At 51.9% G+C, this 16664-nt stretch overlaps 6 protein-coding genes across 6 annotated transcripts; 2 read left to right on the top strand and 4 right to left on the bottom strand.

The window, feature by feature from the left end:
• Nucleotides 1-187: 187 nt before the first annotated feature.
• PG998_003201 (uncharacterized protein) lies at nt 188-838 on the bottom strand (the record flags this gene model as incomplete). Its single annotated transcript, XM_066870019.1, has 1 exon — nt 188-838. One exon carries the CDS (start codon nt 836-838, stop codon nt 188-190), a length of 651 nt encoding a protein of 216 aa, XP_066733769.1.
• Nucleotides 839-2390: 1552 nt separating this feature from the next.
• On the top strand, nt 2391-3215 carry PG998_003200 (uncharacterized protein; the record flags this gene model as incomplete). Its single annotated transcript, XM_066870018.1, has 1 exon — nt 2391-3215. The coding sequence occupies one exon, from the start codon at nt 2391-2393 to the stop codon at nt 3213-3215; it is 825 nt and encodes a 274-aa protein (XP_066733768.1).
• A 399-nt stretch (nt 3216-3614) lies between these two features.
• On the bottom strand, nt 3615-6841 carry PG998_003199 (uncharacterized protein; the record flags this gene model as incomplete). The annotated part of the gene is made up of 4 exons (XM_066870017.1): nt 3615-3653; nt 3713-5667; nt 5723-6567; nt 6612-6841. 4 exons carry the CDS (start codon nt 6839-6841, stop codon nt 3615-3617), a joined length of 3069 nt encoding a protein of 1022 aa, XP_066733767.1.
• A 1665-nt stretch (nt 6842-8506) lies between these two features.
• On the bottom strand, nt 8507-9868 carry PG998_003198 (uncharacterized protein; the record flags this gene model as incomplete). Its single annotated transcript, XM_066870016.1, has 2 exons — nt 8507-8941; nt 9023-9868. The coding sequence occupies 2 exons, from the start codon at nt 9866-9868 to the stop codon at nt 8507-8509; spliced, it is 1281 nt and encodes a 426-aa protein (XP_066733766.1).
• Nucleotides 9869-10600: 732 nt separating this feature from the next.
• PG998_003197 (uncharacterized protein) lies at nt 10601-11509 on the top strand (the record flags this gene model as incomplete). Its single annotated transcript, XM_066870015.1, has 2 exons — nt 10601-11132; nt 11184-11509. 2 exons carry the CDS (start codon nt 10601-10603, stop codon nt 11507-11509), a joined length of 858 nt encoding a protein of 285 aa, XP_066733765.1.
• A 575-nt stretch (nt 11510-12084) lies between these two features.
• Nucleotides 12085-13288, bottom strand: PG998_003196 (uncharacterized protein; the record flags this gene model as incomplete). Its single annotated transcript, XM_066870014.1, has 4 exons — nt 12085-12094; nt 12229-12988; nt 13055-13177; nt 13231-13288. The coding sequence occupies 4 exons, from the start codon at nt 13286-13288 to the stop codon at nt 12085-12087; spliced, it is 951 nt and encodes a 316-aa protein (XP_066733764.1).
• Nucleotides 13289-16664: the final 3376 nt, after the last annotated feature.

Below are 16664 nucleotides of genomic sequence, written 5' to 3'. Positions count from 1 at the left end.
CGAAAGGGGGCTAGAGAGACAGGTTGCACGTCGGCGCGTTTCTCAGTGGGGCCTTGTTTAACATGAAGTTATACTGATATAGAAATAGGAAAGCTATGTGGTGTCTTGACATGAAAACCCCAAAACAAAAGAAATGCCCGTTTTGTCTCGGCAGTCGTTTCTCCCATCCCATCATCTAGGCCTGATTTTATAATCCTTGTGCCTTGATGCACCTTGCGCCGTCGTTGTTGGTAGACGCCGGCCCCTTGGACACCTTCTGGACTGGGTTGGGGTTGCCCGGCAGCGGGAACCTCCAGATCTCACCGCTGTAGTTCTCAGAGCCGTAGAGATACCCATCGTTAGACGCGTATACGGCGCCCCAAACATTCTTACCATCAAAGATCAGGCCCGCGACGTTGCCGAAGGTTTTGACGGTGGTCCAACCTTTCGATCCGCGGTCGAATTGCAGCAGGTAAATGTTCAGAGACAGAATGTTCCCCAGCGGCAGCAGCTCGTCGTACCCCAGCGCCCAGAGGAAGTTACCCCCCACCCAACCGCCCCCGGGCGGCACGTACGCCCAGTCGAGCAGCGGGTACGCCGGCAGCGGCTTCGCCGTCCCTCCCGTTACCCTCGTCCCGAATCCCGGGCTGGTGGGCCGAAGGTCGTACTGCACGTAGTCGGTGCCGCTTGCCGAAGCCCAGTAGTATCCGAGCTCGTCCACGTCTCCGCTGTTGGCGGCTTTCGTTAGGTCCAGTGATCCCAGCTGCTGCGAGTCGCCGTTGGCCGCGATCCGGAGCAGGTTCCCCGGCGTCGTTCCGATCGCCGCGTACAGATAATTGTCCAGACTATTATAGCCCATGGCGTTGATGGGGGCGCCGCTGCCCACCGCTTGCTTGACGACCACAGACGCGCCTGTCGTGATGTTGACGCGGAACAGTGATTGGACTGTCGCCGAGTTCACTGTTTGGGACTGGATCAAGTAGCCGTTCGGGTCGCAGTTCAGAGTGGCTAGACCCGTGGCCGCTGAAGATGTACTGCTGCTGCCACCTGCACTGCTACTTGTGCGACTGCCTGTGCTAACCGATGATACACTTGCGGATATACTTGAGGAGAGGATGCTGCTGATAGATGGAACGGATGACGTGGATGAAGCAATAGATGAAGAAGTACGACTACCACTTGATGATAGGGAGCCACTGGATATGGAGCTAACAGATACAGAAGAGGTGGCGGACGTGGATGGTTGAGAAGAAGAGACCCCCGATGATGATGAGGATGTTGGGATCTGAGACGATGATACAGAAGCACTGTTTCCTGAGCTCGAGGCGAAACTGAGAATACTGCTCAGTGAAACTGATTGTGAAGCTGATGATGATAATGATCCACTGAGTGTCGCCGAGCTGAACGTTGACAGTGATAAGGTAGTCGTGGTTGAAGCTGCTGTGCTTGCTGTGCTTGCTGTACTGCTTGGATCGATAACGCTGCTTGAAGATGAGATAGATAACGACCCGCTCGAAGCAGTGGAGGAGAAAGTCGTCGCGCTGGATGCGGCGCCCGTAGAACCCGCCGCAGAACTCGACACCGTCGCTGAAGTTGAACTGACTGAAGCAGACGGGTTCAGTGACGAAGTGGTTGAAGCCGACGATGCCGGGACCGACACGGTAGCACCACCGGTGTCGGTTGAAGATGACAGTGCCGATGCAGTCGAAGTTGATGACGATATAAAGGTCGATGCGGTGGCACTGTTGATGAAAGTTGAAGTAGTTGAAGCAGAAGGCGAACCAGACGAAGACTGCGCCGAAGCTGACGATACAGCGGTGCTCGATGTAGTAAAACTACTTTCAGTGATTGTGCTGGAGCTTAGCTGCGTGGATTTACCGGAAGTTGACGCTGCTGTTGTGCTGGAAATCGGATTTGTTGAGGGCGAAGAAGCGGTAGATCCCAAAAATGTCGAGAGGGATTGCTCGCTGCTGGTACCTGCCGTACTTGTACTGCTACTATCTGACGAGGATGACTGTGTATCGCTGGGAACAAGACTACTTTCAGTCCTGCTACTGGACGTAGAGCTGACCGTAGGAGAGACGCTTGCGGAGCTGGTATCAGAACTGGCGTTGCTAGAAGTCATCGATATACTCGGCTCTCCTGTTGAAGTGCTTGACACGGACTCCGAGACAGTGGCAGTAGCAGAAGCACTAAGCGAGCTACTCGACGGCCCACTTGAAAATGACGAAGGGATTTCAGTGCCAGAGCTGGTCACGAAATCTGGTATAGAGACTGAACTGATTGTGCTTGCTGTGGTGGTACCTGTACCAGATGGGGTAGATTCTGAAGATCCCGATATTGACGAAGAGATGATATCTGTTGTTTGTGATGAAGAAAGGCTTGGTGTTGACAGAACAGATGAGCTTGGCATGAACGAAGAGCCGGTATCACTTGTTGAAGAAGAAAGTATACCCGACGTGGAGGATGAATCTGAGGAAGACGTCCCCGGTGTTGATGTGGAAGAGCTGAGATCTGAACTAGTCTCAGATACTTGTGATGATAAGGCCGAGGATGTTGATGATTCCAAGCTAGATGTATCGGGTGTCGAGACAGTAGAGGTTGAGGTGATCTCCATTGAGGAGCTAGATGCTGTTGATGTTCCTCCTGGTGACGATGCGACCCCAGAGCTTTCTGACGCCGTTTGCGTCACGGTGAACATGGAGCTTTCAAAACTTTGTGATGCTGAGTCCGATGAGGTTAATGATTCAGAGTTGGATGTATCAGACGTCGAAGCAGTGGGAGTTGGGGTGACGGCCGCCGAGGAGCTGGAGGTGGTCGCTGTCCCTTCCGGCGTGGAGGATCCGGAACTTCCGCTTGCCGTCTCAGTCTCGCTGGATGTAAAATTCTCTGAGCTGAAAGAAATTGGCATTGTGGAATCTATTGAAGAAGTGGTACTTTCCAAGCTCTCAGTTCCGTCGAAGTTGCTGGAGGTTGTCATAGTGATGGAGACGCTGGACAGGTCGCTTGATGGAGACATGGTAGAGTCTGTGGAGCTTGTCAACGGACTGGACTGGGAGACATCAGATGTAGAGGGTATATTCGTAGATGTTGACGAAACAGAGAGTGATGACGATTCTGGCGTATCTGTCCCTGAATCAGTGTCTGAAGATCTGCTTGTTGTGGACTCGCTCGCTGTAGTGATGATCATCGTAATCGTGAATTTGGTTGAGTCTAGCATCGTTGCCGAGCTGTAGGAGCTACTGTACTCAGTTGAGTCACTACTGATAGAAGAGTCGCTATCTGAAGCTGTCATGGAAGTGACAGAAGAGTAGATGGAGTCAGTCTGCGTCAATGAGACGCTACCACTTGTCCCCTCTGATTGGCTCGAGATCTCCGAATTTGTTGCCGAGGAAACACTCGTTGTTTCGGTGCTGGGCAACTCGCTACTTGTTGTAGTAGATGACTGGGGGATTGTCCCACTAGAGGTGTTACTAATACTGATTTCTGATGATTGAGAAGATAAACTCGAACTGCTGGCGGATGACGTGGAAAAGTCTGCAGTCGACGTTTCACTACCTATAATTGACGTAAGGCTGGAAAAGGGGGTACTTGTTGGTTGCACGGGGGTATCTGAGCTCGAAACTGTCTCCGAACTAGGCCCGCTGTTTGAAAGAGTCTCTGTCAGTGACGCACTGGACACTGTAATTGTGTTCCCGTCCGTAGTTCTTGATAGATCACTTGTATCGGATACCCCTGAGCCTGTGTTGGTGACGAAAGACGATGATGTCGAGATTGTAGCCGTCTGCTGCGATGAGGTGCTAGAATCCATACCATCTGATGATTCCTCGGTGCTGGAAGTGACTGTAACTGAGCCGGTGCTATAAGATGATGTCGAGATTGTAGTCGTCTGCTGCGATATAGTGCTAGAATCCATACCATCTGATGATTCCTCGGAGCTGGAAGTGACTATGGGTGAGCCGGGGCTTTGAAAAGATGTCGACGGTTGAGTTGTTCCTGAGGTTGACTCGCTGACAGACGGCAATGTGGATGTCGATGAGGTTTGTCCAGTACTAGAGCTACTTTCGGCACTCGTAAAGCCTCCGGAGCTACTGCTGGTGGTCGACGGAGAAGATGTGTCTCTAGGTTCGGTAGTGACACTGACTGATGACGGTCCCGTGTTCGACGAGAGCCCATTCTCTGTGCCGGTGACGGTCGCAGACGCGAATTGTGTTGTGACTGAAGAGGTGAACGTGGCAGATCTATCGCTATTCTCTTGACTTGTTGATGAAGCCGTGGAAGACTCTTGCGTTCCAGGGCTAGTGCTCTGCACAGACGATATGATGGTCGGTGATGGAGATGAGTTATTGACTGTCCCCATAGAACTATAACTGGATGTTCCGCCATCGTTAATGGAACTTGACGACGATGAAGTCGATACACTATCCACTGTAGAAGATGTCCCTGGGGATACAGAGCTTGATGCGTCGCTTGCGATTCCAGCACTAGAAGACTGTGTGTATGTCAAACTGGCTTGTAGATCTGTGCTTGTGGAGGACAATAACTCTGTCGTATCCGACTGGACAGAACTCGATTCGATAGAGGCACTGGTTCTGTCGCTGGTCAAACCTGTTGGCCCTCCATTGTTGCTGGTTTCCGTCACCTGAGGTACATTTGAAGTACTTGTACCCCCGATCGACGGCGATGTCGTCGAGGAAGAGTCAAAAATTTCCGACGAGGACAATCCTGTTGTTTGGGACGGAACCACAGTGCTCGGTATTGTCATTGATGAACTGATCATATCTATACTGCTCGTCACACCGGGTATCGATGGCATGCCTCGATCTGTGGAGGATAAAGCGAATGATCCCGTAGTATCTGGATACGAAGAGGATAGATTCGATGTAGCTGTAAGCCTGGTATCACTCTGATCAGTCCTCGTAGATTCAACATTGCTCCTAGATGGACCCGATGTCATGGATATGGTATCTGAAGATTCTGTCGCCGAGTCTTGAGCGAGCTTGGAGCTGGTGGATGTTTGACTAGTCTCGGTGATCCCAGCTTTGGAAGTCTCCGAACCAATAGTGACAGGACCGGAGGGGTTGACTGTTGAATCATGCGTCTCTCTAGATGATGTGGTAAGGGGCAAGTCCGGCGGCGTAGTGCTGGAGATGCTTGCTGGACCGGTGGTACTTGATACGCCATTGCTGAGTTGGTTGTACAATGACAGCTTAGTCTCCGTTCCTGTGGGACTAGCTGTGTTTGTACTGATTCCCTGAGACGAGGACAGGTTCGATTGACCTATCGATGTTGGATTACCTGGTGAAGATGAAGTTGATGATAGGGGCATAGTAGTTATAGTCGACGACAGAACAGATAGCCCTCCTGTGCCCGCAGTTGTAATCTGGGTTGTTGCAGCTCCGTTCGAACTAAGAGGGTTGAAAAAGGAACCAATAGAAGTTTCGCTCGCTAGCCGAGTATTGGTGGTTATTGTTTGTGATGGCCTCATCGAAGCAGTCGGAATACTATTTCTGGAGTCAGTAATGCTTGAGGGTGCCGAGGAGCCATTAGAGGATTGGTCCATTCTTGTGTTGGTGTTCGGGGTACCGCTGGCATTTGAGTCTGATGAAGCCCCTGAAGAGGTAGCGGACAGAGTCTCGGATGCGCTGCTGGTAGTACCAACAATCGAGCCGTCCTTGCATTGGCTCTCTGCGCGAAGGTCGGTTAGCTATCGCTATGAGGTCCAATCAGGGGGCGACGGTACCTTGGTAAACCACCAAAGCTACTGGCGAACATCCATCAGGACCTGGAGCGGCTCTCAGGACAGCATACACAATGTCGTCGTCCACCTGACAGAAAGCAGCCCGTCCATTCACGAACCAATCGTTGTCCCATTGGAGCGTATCGTTAACGACAGAGAAGACTGTGGTTATGGCCCCGTCCACCCAATTTGTGAAGTCGATATAGTCGACCCCGTAATCTACCGAAATAGGCCTTACTCCGCGCCTTTGGAGCTGTCCATTGCTCTGACGAAAACGGACTGCGTCGGAACAGCTGTTCGGGTTGGGATTCCGACTGTCTCCCACAAAGCCCGGGTCCGTGTCTCGTTTCCAAGAGGCCCCCGTCCTCGGGCTCAACCGACGCTGCTGAGTCAGACCGAGAGACGGCAACGGTAGCACACTGAGGATTATCGTGGACGCAGCATCGGTAGATGGTATTTGAGTCATAGACGCTGCCTGGCTTGATCTGGCTTCTGTCACTGTATTTGATGTCGCGACAGAGTCCGATGGTCTTTGGAACTGTGTGTCCGATGACAAAATCCTCGTATCAGCAGAACTTGGTGTTCCATCAAAGCCATTGGATATCATATACCCGTTGCTTGGGTTCGCATCCGACGACGAACGGGTCACATCTGGGCTCGTTTCAACTACCACGGCCTCCGTTGGATCGCCGAGACTGGTATCGGGCAGTTGAGTCAAAGGGATCGTTGACGATATTTGACTAAGGGCAACAAGGTACCAGGCGCCTCGTTGCCTGCCGTGGTCGTTGAGATAGGGGCTGCGATGGTCAAGTGGCCGGGGCTGTTGCTCATCCCAACTCCTGTGGGCCCTGGACTTTTGAATAACGGGCAGCCATCTTGTGCCTGGTCACACGTGGGAGTAGTCTCAGTGTGCCCCGAGAAAGACCCGACGTCCTCGTGGGACGCAGTCGAGTCGGCGGCGATCGTTACCAGAATGGTGGTAACGTAGGTGTAGCAGATGGACTCGGCGCCCAAGCTCACTTCGTAATGTGCGAATCCGTTTTCGAGTATTCGTGGGTCGCAGTTGGTCCCGTGAAACTTCGACGCCGTGAAGAGGAAGTACGTCACTAAACGTCTCCTCATCGTAGTTTCCCACGGAGGGACGACAGCATCCAATTGCAAGGCATACGGACGTGGAGCCGGCCGAACAACATCGTGGTATGAAAACTTGTCCTCGATCCGCTCCCGCCATCACTAATCATCAGGGGCTAATGCCCCGCATATAACAACATTTTTTGTTTACAATGTTATGTGATTGTGGTGATCAAGCAACATTCTCACTGTCCGAGACTCGCTCGCTTGGCAGCCACAGGAGGGCGACCCAGCGCCACGATGTCTCAGACGAGTGGATGTGACGCGATCCACGGGCCAAGGTGCCGATGGCTGTGTCGAGTCTCATAATTTTGTTTCCGGAAAGAAATTCCAGCCTCCATGGGAGCGCGACTATCCGTTACTTGACGCGGAGGCATCCCCGGTACATGGAAGAGACACTCAGCCCCATTCCACCCCTTGCTTTCGTATTGGGCATGTAGCGGAAAACAAAGACGCGTCGCTATACAACAGGGCCAAGGTGCAATCAAGATAAACCACCGTGGCTGCGACAATTGTCAATTATCAGGAAGAGTGTAGTTCAAGGAGACCTAGGCTTGTTGCGCCCCCTTTTTACCCACTGCGCCATGTGGCTTTCACCATCGATCCTGGCGGCGATATTATGCGGACTTATTCGCGCAGTAGATGGACAGGTTTTATCGTATATTACATCTGTTGTGACGACATGTCTGGACGCCAGACCTACCCAAGCCCCTGGAGGTCAGGCTGGAGGGGGTGACAACCCGGGAGCTGTGTCCTATAGGATGCCGTCTTGCGCTATATGCGACTGCCGCGGTTGCACTGCTCTTAGCACATTTACTACAGCATTCTCGGCCTTTTGTTCGACTGGTTTCAAAGACCAGACTTACACGATCACGGAGACTTATGTAGGCATGTCATCACTGCCAAGTTTCGCGACGCCCACAGCCGTGCCATTCGGATTCAAAGTTGCCATCGAAACTTGCAATAGTTGTGGCACACGGCCATTGACAGTGACCATGACATTCCCGTCGGGTGGTAGTCCATTCGCTCCAGTGGCGACAGGAAACAAGGGATCGCCCCAAACACGGACCAAAACTCGCGGTGCGCTAACTCCAGCCATTACGGAGGTCTCTGCAAATTTAGCGAAGCAGACGACGGAGCCTCGAAATTTTACGCGCACGGCGTACAAAACAATACCAGCAAACAAAACTTTGACTTCGGGGACCCTGCCGGTGCAAAGCTACACCCTGTCTACCATCTTATCAAGCTACGGAAGTGGTCAGGGGCCACGGCCAACGCTCCCGGCGACTGTCTACAGCGATCAGGCTTCATCCGAGCCTATACCGACAAAGTTTTTGCGGGTTTTGATGGTGCTGACCACAACGATCATGGTGGGCGGCGCGCTCGGTGTCCTCGCTGGAACTTGATCGGAAAGGGAAAATCGAAATCTATATATAGTATTATAAATATATTTATAAATTAAATACATCACTATTCATTGTTTCTTAATAGTATAATAGCGAGCCCCTAGGCTATATAGGGCTATACAATTATTTTGATGTAGTTAGATTCGGAAACGCGACGGTATAACCACGGGCGAGTCACTTGTGATAAGATGAATACACTTGAATACAACCAACCCTTGCACTGGCCCTGCTAGATGGAGTTGCTACTTGGTCAATGGTCCACCTTTCCAGCCATCATCTCGAGAGCCTCCTGAAGATGCTTTTCCACATCGAAGTTGATGATGAAGTCCCAACGCGGCAGCAGATGTTTCTTGATCTTCTCGAGCCCCAGACCGGTCTCTTCCCCTCTCCCAGACGAAATCAGCCCAGTACCCTTGCTCGATTCAACAACCTGTTGTGTGCGAGGGCGCCGCACCTGATCGTAGACTCTCAGGGCCCTGAGTGCCTCCGTGGAAGTAGTTGCTTGACCCAACAGAGCAGAGAGGATCAGGCTATCCTCAATGGACATGCCAGCGCCGGATCCTTGCCAGGGTGTCGTGGCATGAGCAGCGTCGCCCAAGACGCAAATGGGCCCGGATACGTAGGTGTGAGCTGGTGGATGCTCCCAGAGATACATGGCCGGCTGCTCAGGCTTATCACACAACAACTATTGTCTCAGAGTTAATCATATGACCTAGGTTGTATTCTGACCTATTTTAGAATCGGAAGGTGTAGCGAACAAACGTACCTTGTCGACTGCGAGTTGCAAGTGTGTAGGCCACTTTGAACATAGCTTCCGCATCTCCTCGGCGCTCACCATGCGATGCCATTGCTCGGATTTCTCGGCGTCTTCATCCCGGACGGAGATGATAACCTGGACCAGGCCGCCTTCATTCAAGACACTGTGCATGACACAGGTCCCGTCCCCGATCCATTGGTATTCGCCAGCATCATTTGCATCTACGTAGTCATCTCCAAGGCTGGCGCGTGCCTCTTCATAGGGTTTAAGTACCATGACGGCCCACCAGCCAGCGTTCCTAGGACGTGTGGCGGGGTCATCATCGCCCAAAATTGACTTGCGTACAATGCTGTGAATGCCGTCGGCACCGACAAGAATGTCGCACTCGTGGCTTGAGCCATCGACGAAATGGAGGGTAAGGGGTCCGTGTTCGCCGCCCAAACGTTCAACACGCTCCAGCTTCTTGGAGGTGTGCATCCGTTCTGGCGGCACCGAGGCGAGCAGCTCTCGAAGAAATGCCGCACGATGAACGATGGTCGTCAGACGCTGCCCCGGGAACGCCGGCTTTGCCTCGTCGATCTGGCAGTTGGGATGGTCACCCTGGGCGAGCATGAAGCGAACTTTGTTCTGAGGAACGCCTCCGGCATCCTGGAGACACTGCGCCGCCGAGGGGCCAATGAGGTCTAGCGCCGCTTGCGCATTGCGCGTGATGCCAACAGCAGCGCCAGCTTCCTTGAATTCGCTGGCCGACTCAAATATGTGTACATCCAGGTGAGGATGTTTGAGGAGGGCGTGCACCAGGGTGGCACCTGCAAGGCCGCCGCCGGAGATAGCAATTCTGATGTGGCCTGTCATGATGTGGAGACACTTTATTCCAATATGCAAGTCAGAGATGGAAGTGTGAAGAGAGAGAAGGTAAAAGATATCCACAAGACCTCACGACGTTGGGGGCCGGATGTCGTTCAGGCCTACCCCTCTCCATCCTACGCCCTTGCGTCGAGGTACGCACCCGAACCAACCGGGTAGGCCTTCACCAACGCGCTCCGCAACGAGCTGACCGAGACCAACATCCGCGTCCTCGCCCTGCGTCCCGGCGTGGTGCCATCAGGTAAGTCGATATTTCAGTAATTGGCAGTGCTGTGGGTAGCGAGCAAGAATACTGTCTGACCGACACGTACAAAGCGCAACGGTCACTCAACGTGTTCGATCGGAAATGGAGCGAGCGAAACCCACAGTAAGGCATCTAGGCCTTAAGGATGGAGTATTCTATTTCAGAAACGAGAGGGAGCCTGGCGATGGGGGAACAGACGGGGCCGTTCCGAGAAGTCTGGGGCATGTCAATTTTTCATGCAGCAATTATGGGTTCTGCGCCCCTTGGGGCCTATTGGACAAAGACACATCAATTTTAGGCACTAACTGCATTCAGATCACCTCATCAGGCCTCAAATGCAGGAAACACTCATATTTGATGGTCTTCTCCCCCGTCCTGAAGTGTTTGCTAGCCGGTGATCAATCATACCGAACCCTATATTACTTCTTTGCTTTTCTGCCGTCCCCACAGACAAGAAAGGGGTCAGCGTGACCAACATGGATATCACAAACATGTCTCTGGACTTTTCAGCGCGGCGAAACAGCGTCTTCTCGGACAAGATGAACCACGACGACGATGACAAGATCGCAGCCGAGAGAAGGCGGGCCTTTGAAGAGCAGCAAAAACGAGACAACCGGATACAGCAAGCCCTCACGGCCGCCAGGCGGCGCATGGAGTCCGGCCGCGGCGCGATAGAGCAGATGATGGAGGAGGATGCGGCGCGGACGCTGAAGACGGCGAGCCTCGAGGCCGAGGTGGCCAAGCTCCAGGGCCTGCTGGCGGAGCGCGACATGGCCATCGCCCTGCTGACCCAGACCGTCATCAAGGAGCGCGAGCACTTCCGGAACGAGCGGACTCTCTTCTTGCAGCACACGATGCCAACTGCCATGAATGCGATTATGGACAGTGCAATTATGGATGCGACAACAGAAACGGCCAGTATAATAGACGAGACTCCTCGTGCCATGATTTCTCGAAAGCGGAAGAGAGGTTTCAATATACCCACACCACCCCGCAGTGATGTTGCAGGTAAGTCACGCCTCTCATTCTGAAGTGGATGTGTTTAACTGGGGAACCAAGCAGCATTTGAGGGAGACAGCGGAATAGGCCTCGACGACTACGGCTACGGATCGGACGGAGAAGAAGAAGACGGTCCGGTCGTTTCAAGCAGTCCATTGCTAAGGAGAGCCAAAGGCACAGTCAATCTGAGGTCATCAGTTCAACCCGTCTCCGCCGAAATCTCAATAAACGAAAGCAACAGAGCACCCACCACCAGTGCGCCTTCTCCTATTAGTGGCGGTGACATGGAGGCCAGGCCAAAATTGAGGAGAGTAAAACCTATACCGTTCAAACGCGTGTACAATCTCCGGCCGAGAAAGCCTATAAACTACAAAATCTGGTTATGAACATAAAGAAGGCAGCCAGAGGGCATGTGAGAAATGAGATATGTATTTTATGACAGGAATGATGACGTTGGGATATTTAGCCCATATAGTCCCCAGAGCCTCTGTTCGCCGGATCGGCTTTTATATCACGCCTTTTGCTTTATAGAATAGAATTTTATTGTGAAAGAGTGTAGGTGCACCATATTTTCTTCGTCTATCTAGCAACAAGTGCCGTTTATCGTACTGAATACCATGTAATTTGTGTCCTCGTAATGGAAAGCCTGTATGTCTAATATAATAACTTAGGAAACCTGCCAAATACCACCACCCTGACGAATAAGCTTGCACCGATATGTCATACCATCTCGATTATGTTTATTTCTAACGTGGCTAGTTCTCGTTTTGAATTGCCCCTGTAATATACCTTCGAAAATGGATGCGTCGTGCGTTTTAATAGGGGTTGTACATAGGATCAACAGGGGCTGACATGGCTTGTTGTATCACCGAAATCAGTCGGTCTCGAGATAGCCGTCCCATCTGGTCCATGCCTACAGGGCAGAGAACGAATGTGCCGAGCAGGTTGCCCAGTCCGGTCATCAAACGGGGCTATTTAACCAGAGTCAATGTCAGCCAGTCTCCTTTTTTGTCAAGAACACTGCTCTCTTGAGGTTCTATCGAAATAAAGAACGAGAAGGTTGGAGAACCTTGGAACTTTAGTGATCATTGGAGCCGAGACGTACCGCCATGAATAGGTAAGCCATTTCGAACGACTCCCACGTAATCCCCCGGGAACCCCCTGAGGCCCCTGGAACTGCGCGAGGACGTGCTGGGCCGCCAGCTCGAGCTCGTGGAAGTCGGCGTTCTGGACCACGCCGTCAGCGTCGAGGCCGTAGGGCGGCGACTCGCAGCAGAGCAACAGCTTCAGGAGGGACTTGAACTGGTCGCGGTGGACGTAGCCCGCCACGTCGGCGGAGCGGGACGAGGGCAGCTCGTGGGCGGGGATCAGGGCCGGCCCGAACTCGATGACGTTGGGGTCCTGGTCCGAGTACCGGTGGTTGCAGTTGAGCAGGAGCTGGTGCGCCTGCAGCAGGTGCTCGTCGTCCACCACGGTGCGGGGCATCGAGGACGAGGACGAGGACGAGGAGGTGCCCGAGGATCGGCGATGGCTGCCGCGGCTGCTGTTGCTCTCCGAAGAGCTTGTAGAGCGCATGCTCTGGAAGAGAAGGACCCCCAGGTTTCGTGCTTGGGTCTCGAAGAGCTCGTAGACGAGCCCGGTCACGCCGACGGGGTTGGCCGACTCGTCGTATCTCTGCAATAGGATCGCGATGCCCACGCTTAGTTGCTCAAACGTGAGGGCCTGGGCGGGACGGTTGAGGTACGGATACGACCCGAGGCGAAGAAGGCATCGTTGGAGCAGCAGGCTGGCCATGTAGAGATCCGTCTTCAGTTGCTCTGGTAGGGTGAGGGCGAGAAACTCGACAAGATCCGATGCGCTCCAGACTAGTTGTCAACTTGTGGTTAGGCTGTGTCTAGGGGAAAGACGGTGACACGTGGGACGCCACTTACAGGTCAAACCATCCCGAGTGACCTCGGTGCCAAATTTCTCTGTCACGGCGTGGAGCCACATCTGTTCTTCGGGTAAGAGGCAAGCGCCCATGTAGAGCTCCCTGAACCGCTGTTCGAATTGTGCTAGACTTGATAAGCCAGGTAGGGTTTGGGATACGACAAGAATGTCTGCATACCAAGTGTTCGTACTTGTGGCCACTGCCTAGCGGCATGTGCTCTGGAGGAGGACGGCATGTCTGCTGTTGTTCTAGGCGCTGGGCTGTTGAGTGAAGCTAGGAGAAGGCTAGCAAGGCAAAAGAAATATGCTTTGCTGATGGCCGTATCGAGTAGGTAGTGTCGTGAAGATTCCCATGACTTGATTTGAGCTCGATGGAGTCCGGTATTTAATATCTAGCATCCAACTGCTGTGTAACGATTCGACCAACATAGAAGGTTACATCCAGGCTTATCGAGCTGATGCGGTCTCGTGATGGGATATCCAAATAGGGCTTGTATACTGAGGGACCTATTTAGGACCACGGGCACTCGGATACGTCGTCTTGAATTGAAATGCCGCAAGTGAGGATTGGGAAGCAGCGACCTGCATTGCTATCGTTGCCCTCGGCAGCCACCCTCGCTTCAGTGTGGGGGCTACACAAGATGGAACGATGTGCGGTTGTTTTGGAAACAGAGCTGGGTACGACCTCAATCTTCTAGAACAAGAACATGGTTGCAGGACGAATTGAGATTGTAGTTAAAATAGAAGATGCTTGTGCCCCCTGCTCGCTGAGGATCCACACGGCGGGTTTTAATCCCCGAAAGTAGGCGAGTGACGACGCTGCCGCAGATGAGGGCTTTCTCCATGAAGAAGTAGGAACAAACCAGAGTTTCAGAAAAGAAAAGACGGTAGGACTTGCTGAGTGGCGTGCGGGAGCTTCTAGAAGGATGGCAGCAAGCGGGAGGTGAACGCCATCTTCCAACGTTGGCGAATAAACGTGGAAGCAGGGGCTACAGAACACAGGACAGACTGTTTGAGCTACCATCCTTCTCGTGTCCCTAGGGTGACAGATGTCATGCTATGTCATTCCAAGCCACCATGACCAATAGACAGCGAGATTATCAAGAAGAATGTGCGCCCTGATAGGACTGTCTACGAGCAATCCTTCCATGTCGAGTCCAGCCATGGAAGTTCTTCTGCACAAGACACCGAGTGGAAAGGGAGAGACATCACACCCACCTAACTCCAGTTGGTATTCCAATCTCTATTGTTACCTACCTGGTACACAAAAGGACAACAGACTCGAGACTAGCCACGTAATGGGAGGATGTCGCATCTAAGAATATACTATGGCTATGCTGTTTTCCACTGTCTGAAGATAAGTAATGAATTAGGTAATGGGGGAGGGAAGACACTGATGACATCAAACAGGGTCAAGCAGGGAGTTGGATTCCTTCAAGGCACAAGACACTCAGCTAACCTACGAATAAGCCTCGCTGGGGTGGCATTTGTGTTGCATTGCATGTATAGTAATTGTTGTAGGGCTGCAGACGAAGACGTGTGTCTGTCTGTTTAAAAACAAACACCAACTCTATATTTAAATCCCGATCCCTTCACACAGCCCAAAGTGGATATTTCATTTTGCTTTGCGACCCCATCCCCATATTGTGATCCCAGCCGGTCGCGCCAATCTGACCAATCTGGAGGGGGAGAGATCGGTAAGACGCATATCAGCCGGATGGGGGCTGCATCTCGGTTCCGAGATTCTGGTCGAGGCGGCCCCCGGTCCGCATTTATGCTTATCCTCTTCTGCATTGGCAAGAGAAGGAGCACAACTGTGCCTCACGCTCGGCATGGGATCCCATAGGTATGGCTCTCCACGTAATAATGCGTGGTATACATCCGAGGGTTATAATTGACAGGGATCCTTTGCCAATGCAACGGCGCCGCAAAAACGCGTGGCTCTACAACACTAGTTTGGCTGAGACTAAGATTGCAGGCCTATAACTCACGATGGGGTCAATCGTTGTTACTTTTTGACATTAGGGAAATGGTGAAAGGGGGGAAAGGATTGTGCAGAGGCTCGTGGTAGGATCGATTGTCCAAGCACCAGCCTCCGATTGCGTAGTCAACAAGGGATACCTAGCTGGCAGTTGGATATTCTTCTTCTAAAAGTTATCACTTTTATAAAATTACTTTTGGGGCCCCATCGCGCCTGCAATTTCGTACTCGAAGAAATATCCGACTACAATGACGCTCACGGTCTAGGGGGTAATATTACTATACTAAGCTTCGCCGGAATCCCCTTGCCTCAGACTAGGGTGAACGTTCGCCCATCGGAAGGAACCGCAGTCTTCTTGCGTCAGTCAACAATTTGTACTTTAGATTGAGATGCATTTGCTCATCATCCGGGGGTGAGTATTTTTCTGTTCCTGTTTGAAGGATTCTGCAACTTTATGTTTTCCTCAAACCATGACCCCATCGAGATCCTATAACAACCCCGGAAACCGATAGGGGCGCCCCCCATCTCGACTAGTTGTTCAGCTGTAGCACAGAACCTGACTGTTTACAGACCGTATTCGCGAAGTCAACAGTGTGATGTACTGATGAGTTCTATACTAATTTTGGAAATAGGACAGTTGGTAGGTACCGGGCGTGCCTTATGCAGTTGCGCGATTTATTGCAAGCTGATAGCAAGGGAAACATCATAGCTTCAGCTACCAGCAACTTTCGTTGAAAAACTTACCAGTAGAAGCCATGCGGGAAAAGATATCGTGGTCTTTTCCATGACTGGAACCCGTTCCCCGGTCTGACTGTGCCGCGTGGTGCCCCGACCTTACGACAGTATGTACGGATGACAAGGCTTCTCAGGCCGTATGTCAGCAAGTTTTTATGAGGATTCTCAGCTTCATCGGCGATAACCGACTGTTCATCATTGGGCCGACAGAGAAAATACGGCCGAAGTTCTAGCGTCTGCACTTAGAATCAAGCAAGCTGCGTTAGCTTTCGTATGGTCGAATGGAATTGGATTCATAAATCTCTCGATTCGGTTCCGTAGCAAAGCATTTGAGTGTCTCTGCCAGGCTATACCTAGAATATACGAGCTTCCCCTATTCTTGACTTGAATAGGGGTAGCCCGGCGGGGTCGCCCACGTCCCATTGACTAGAAGGGGGTATGTAGCGCGAGGGCAATAACGGTTGTATATACAAACAGGAAAGCATTAAACGTATACATCGATTCCTAACTTGAAGAATTGCATACCGATGGTTTGTTGTGCCATAACAGACCACTATGATTATTGCTTCTATCGACCTAAACTCAGAAACGCCCTTAACCTGAAGTGACACCTTGTTGGATACAGACAAAAGAGCAAAGCCTGAAAATGTGCCCGAATTGCATGCTTTAATCCAGCAGCCGTAGTCAGTCTCAAGTATTGTTCCCCATCCATCCGTTCAATCGAACCTTTCGAAGATATAACCATGGACTTGACGCCCGGTCATTCTCCTTATCAAAACTCCAACTAATGGAAATGGCCATCTCGATAATGGCGTTCTGTGGCCTGCTCTCATGACAGTCGTATCTTAGGTAATTGTCGGAGTTCCCGGCCACGGAGAGTGAAAACAAATTGTGAC

This window comes from Apiospora kogelbergensis, assembly GCF_038363985.1.
Source record: "Apiospora kogelbergensis strain CBS 113332 chromosome Unknown utg000002l_segment0_segment0, whole genome shotgun sequence".
Lineage (NCBI taxonomy): Eukaryota > Fungi > Ascomycota > Sordariomycetes > Amphisphaeriales > Apiosporaceae > Apiospora > Apiospora kogelbergensis.
The sequence above is the reverse complement of the archived record's forward strand: the minus strand, read 5'-3'. Positions and strand labels throughout refer to the sequence as shown.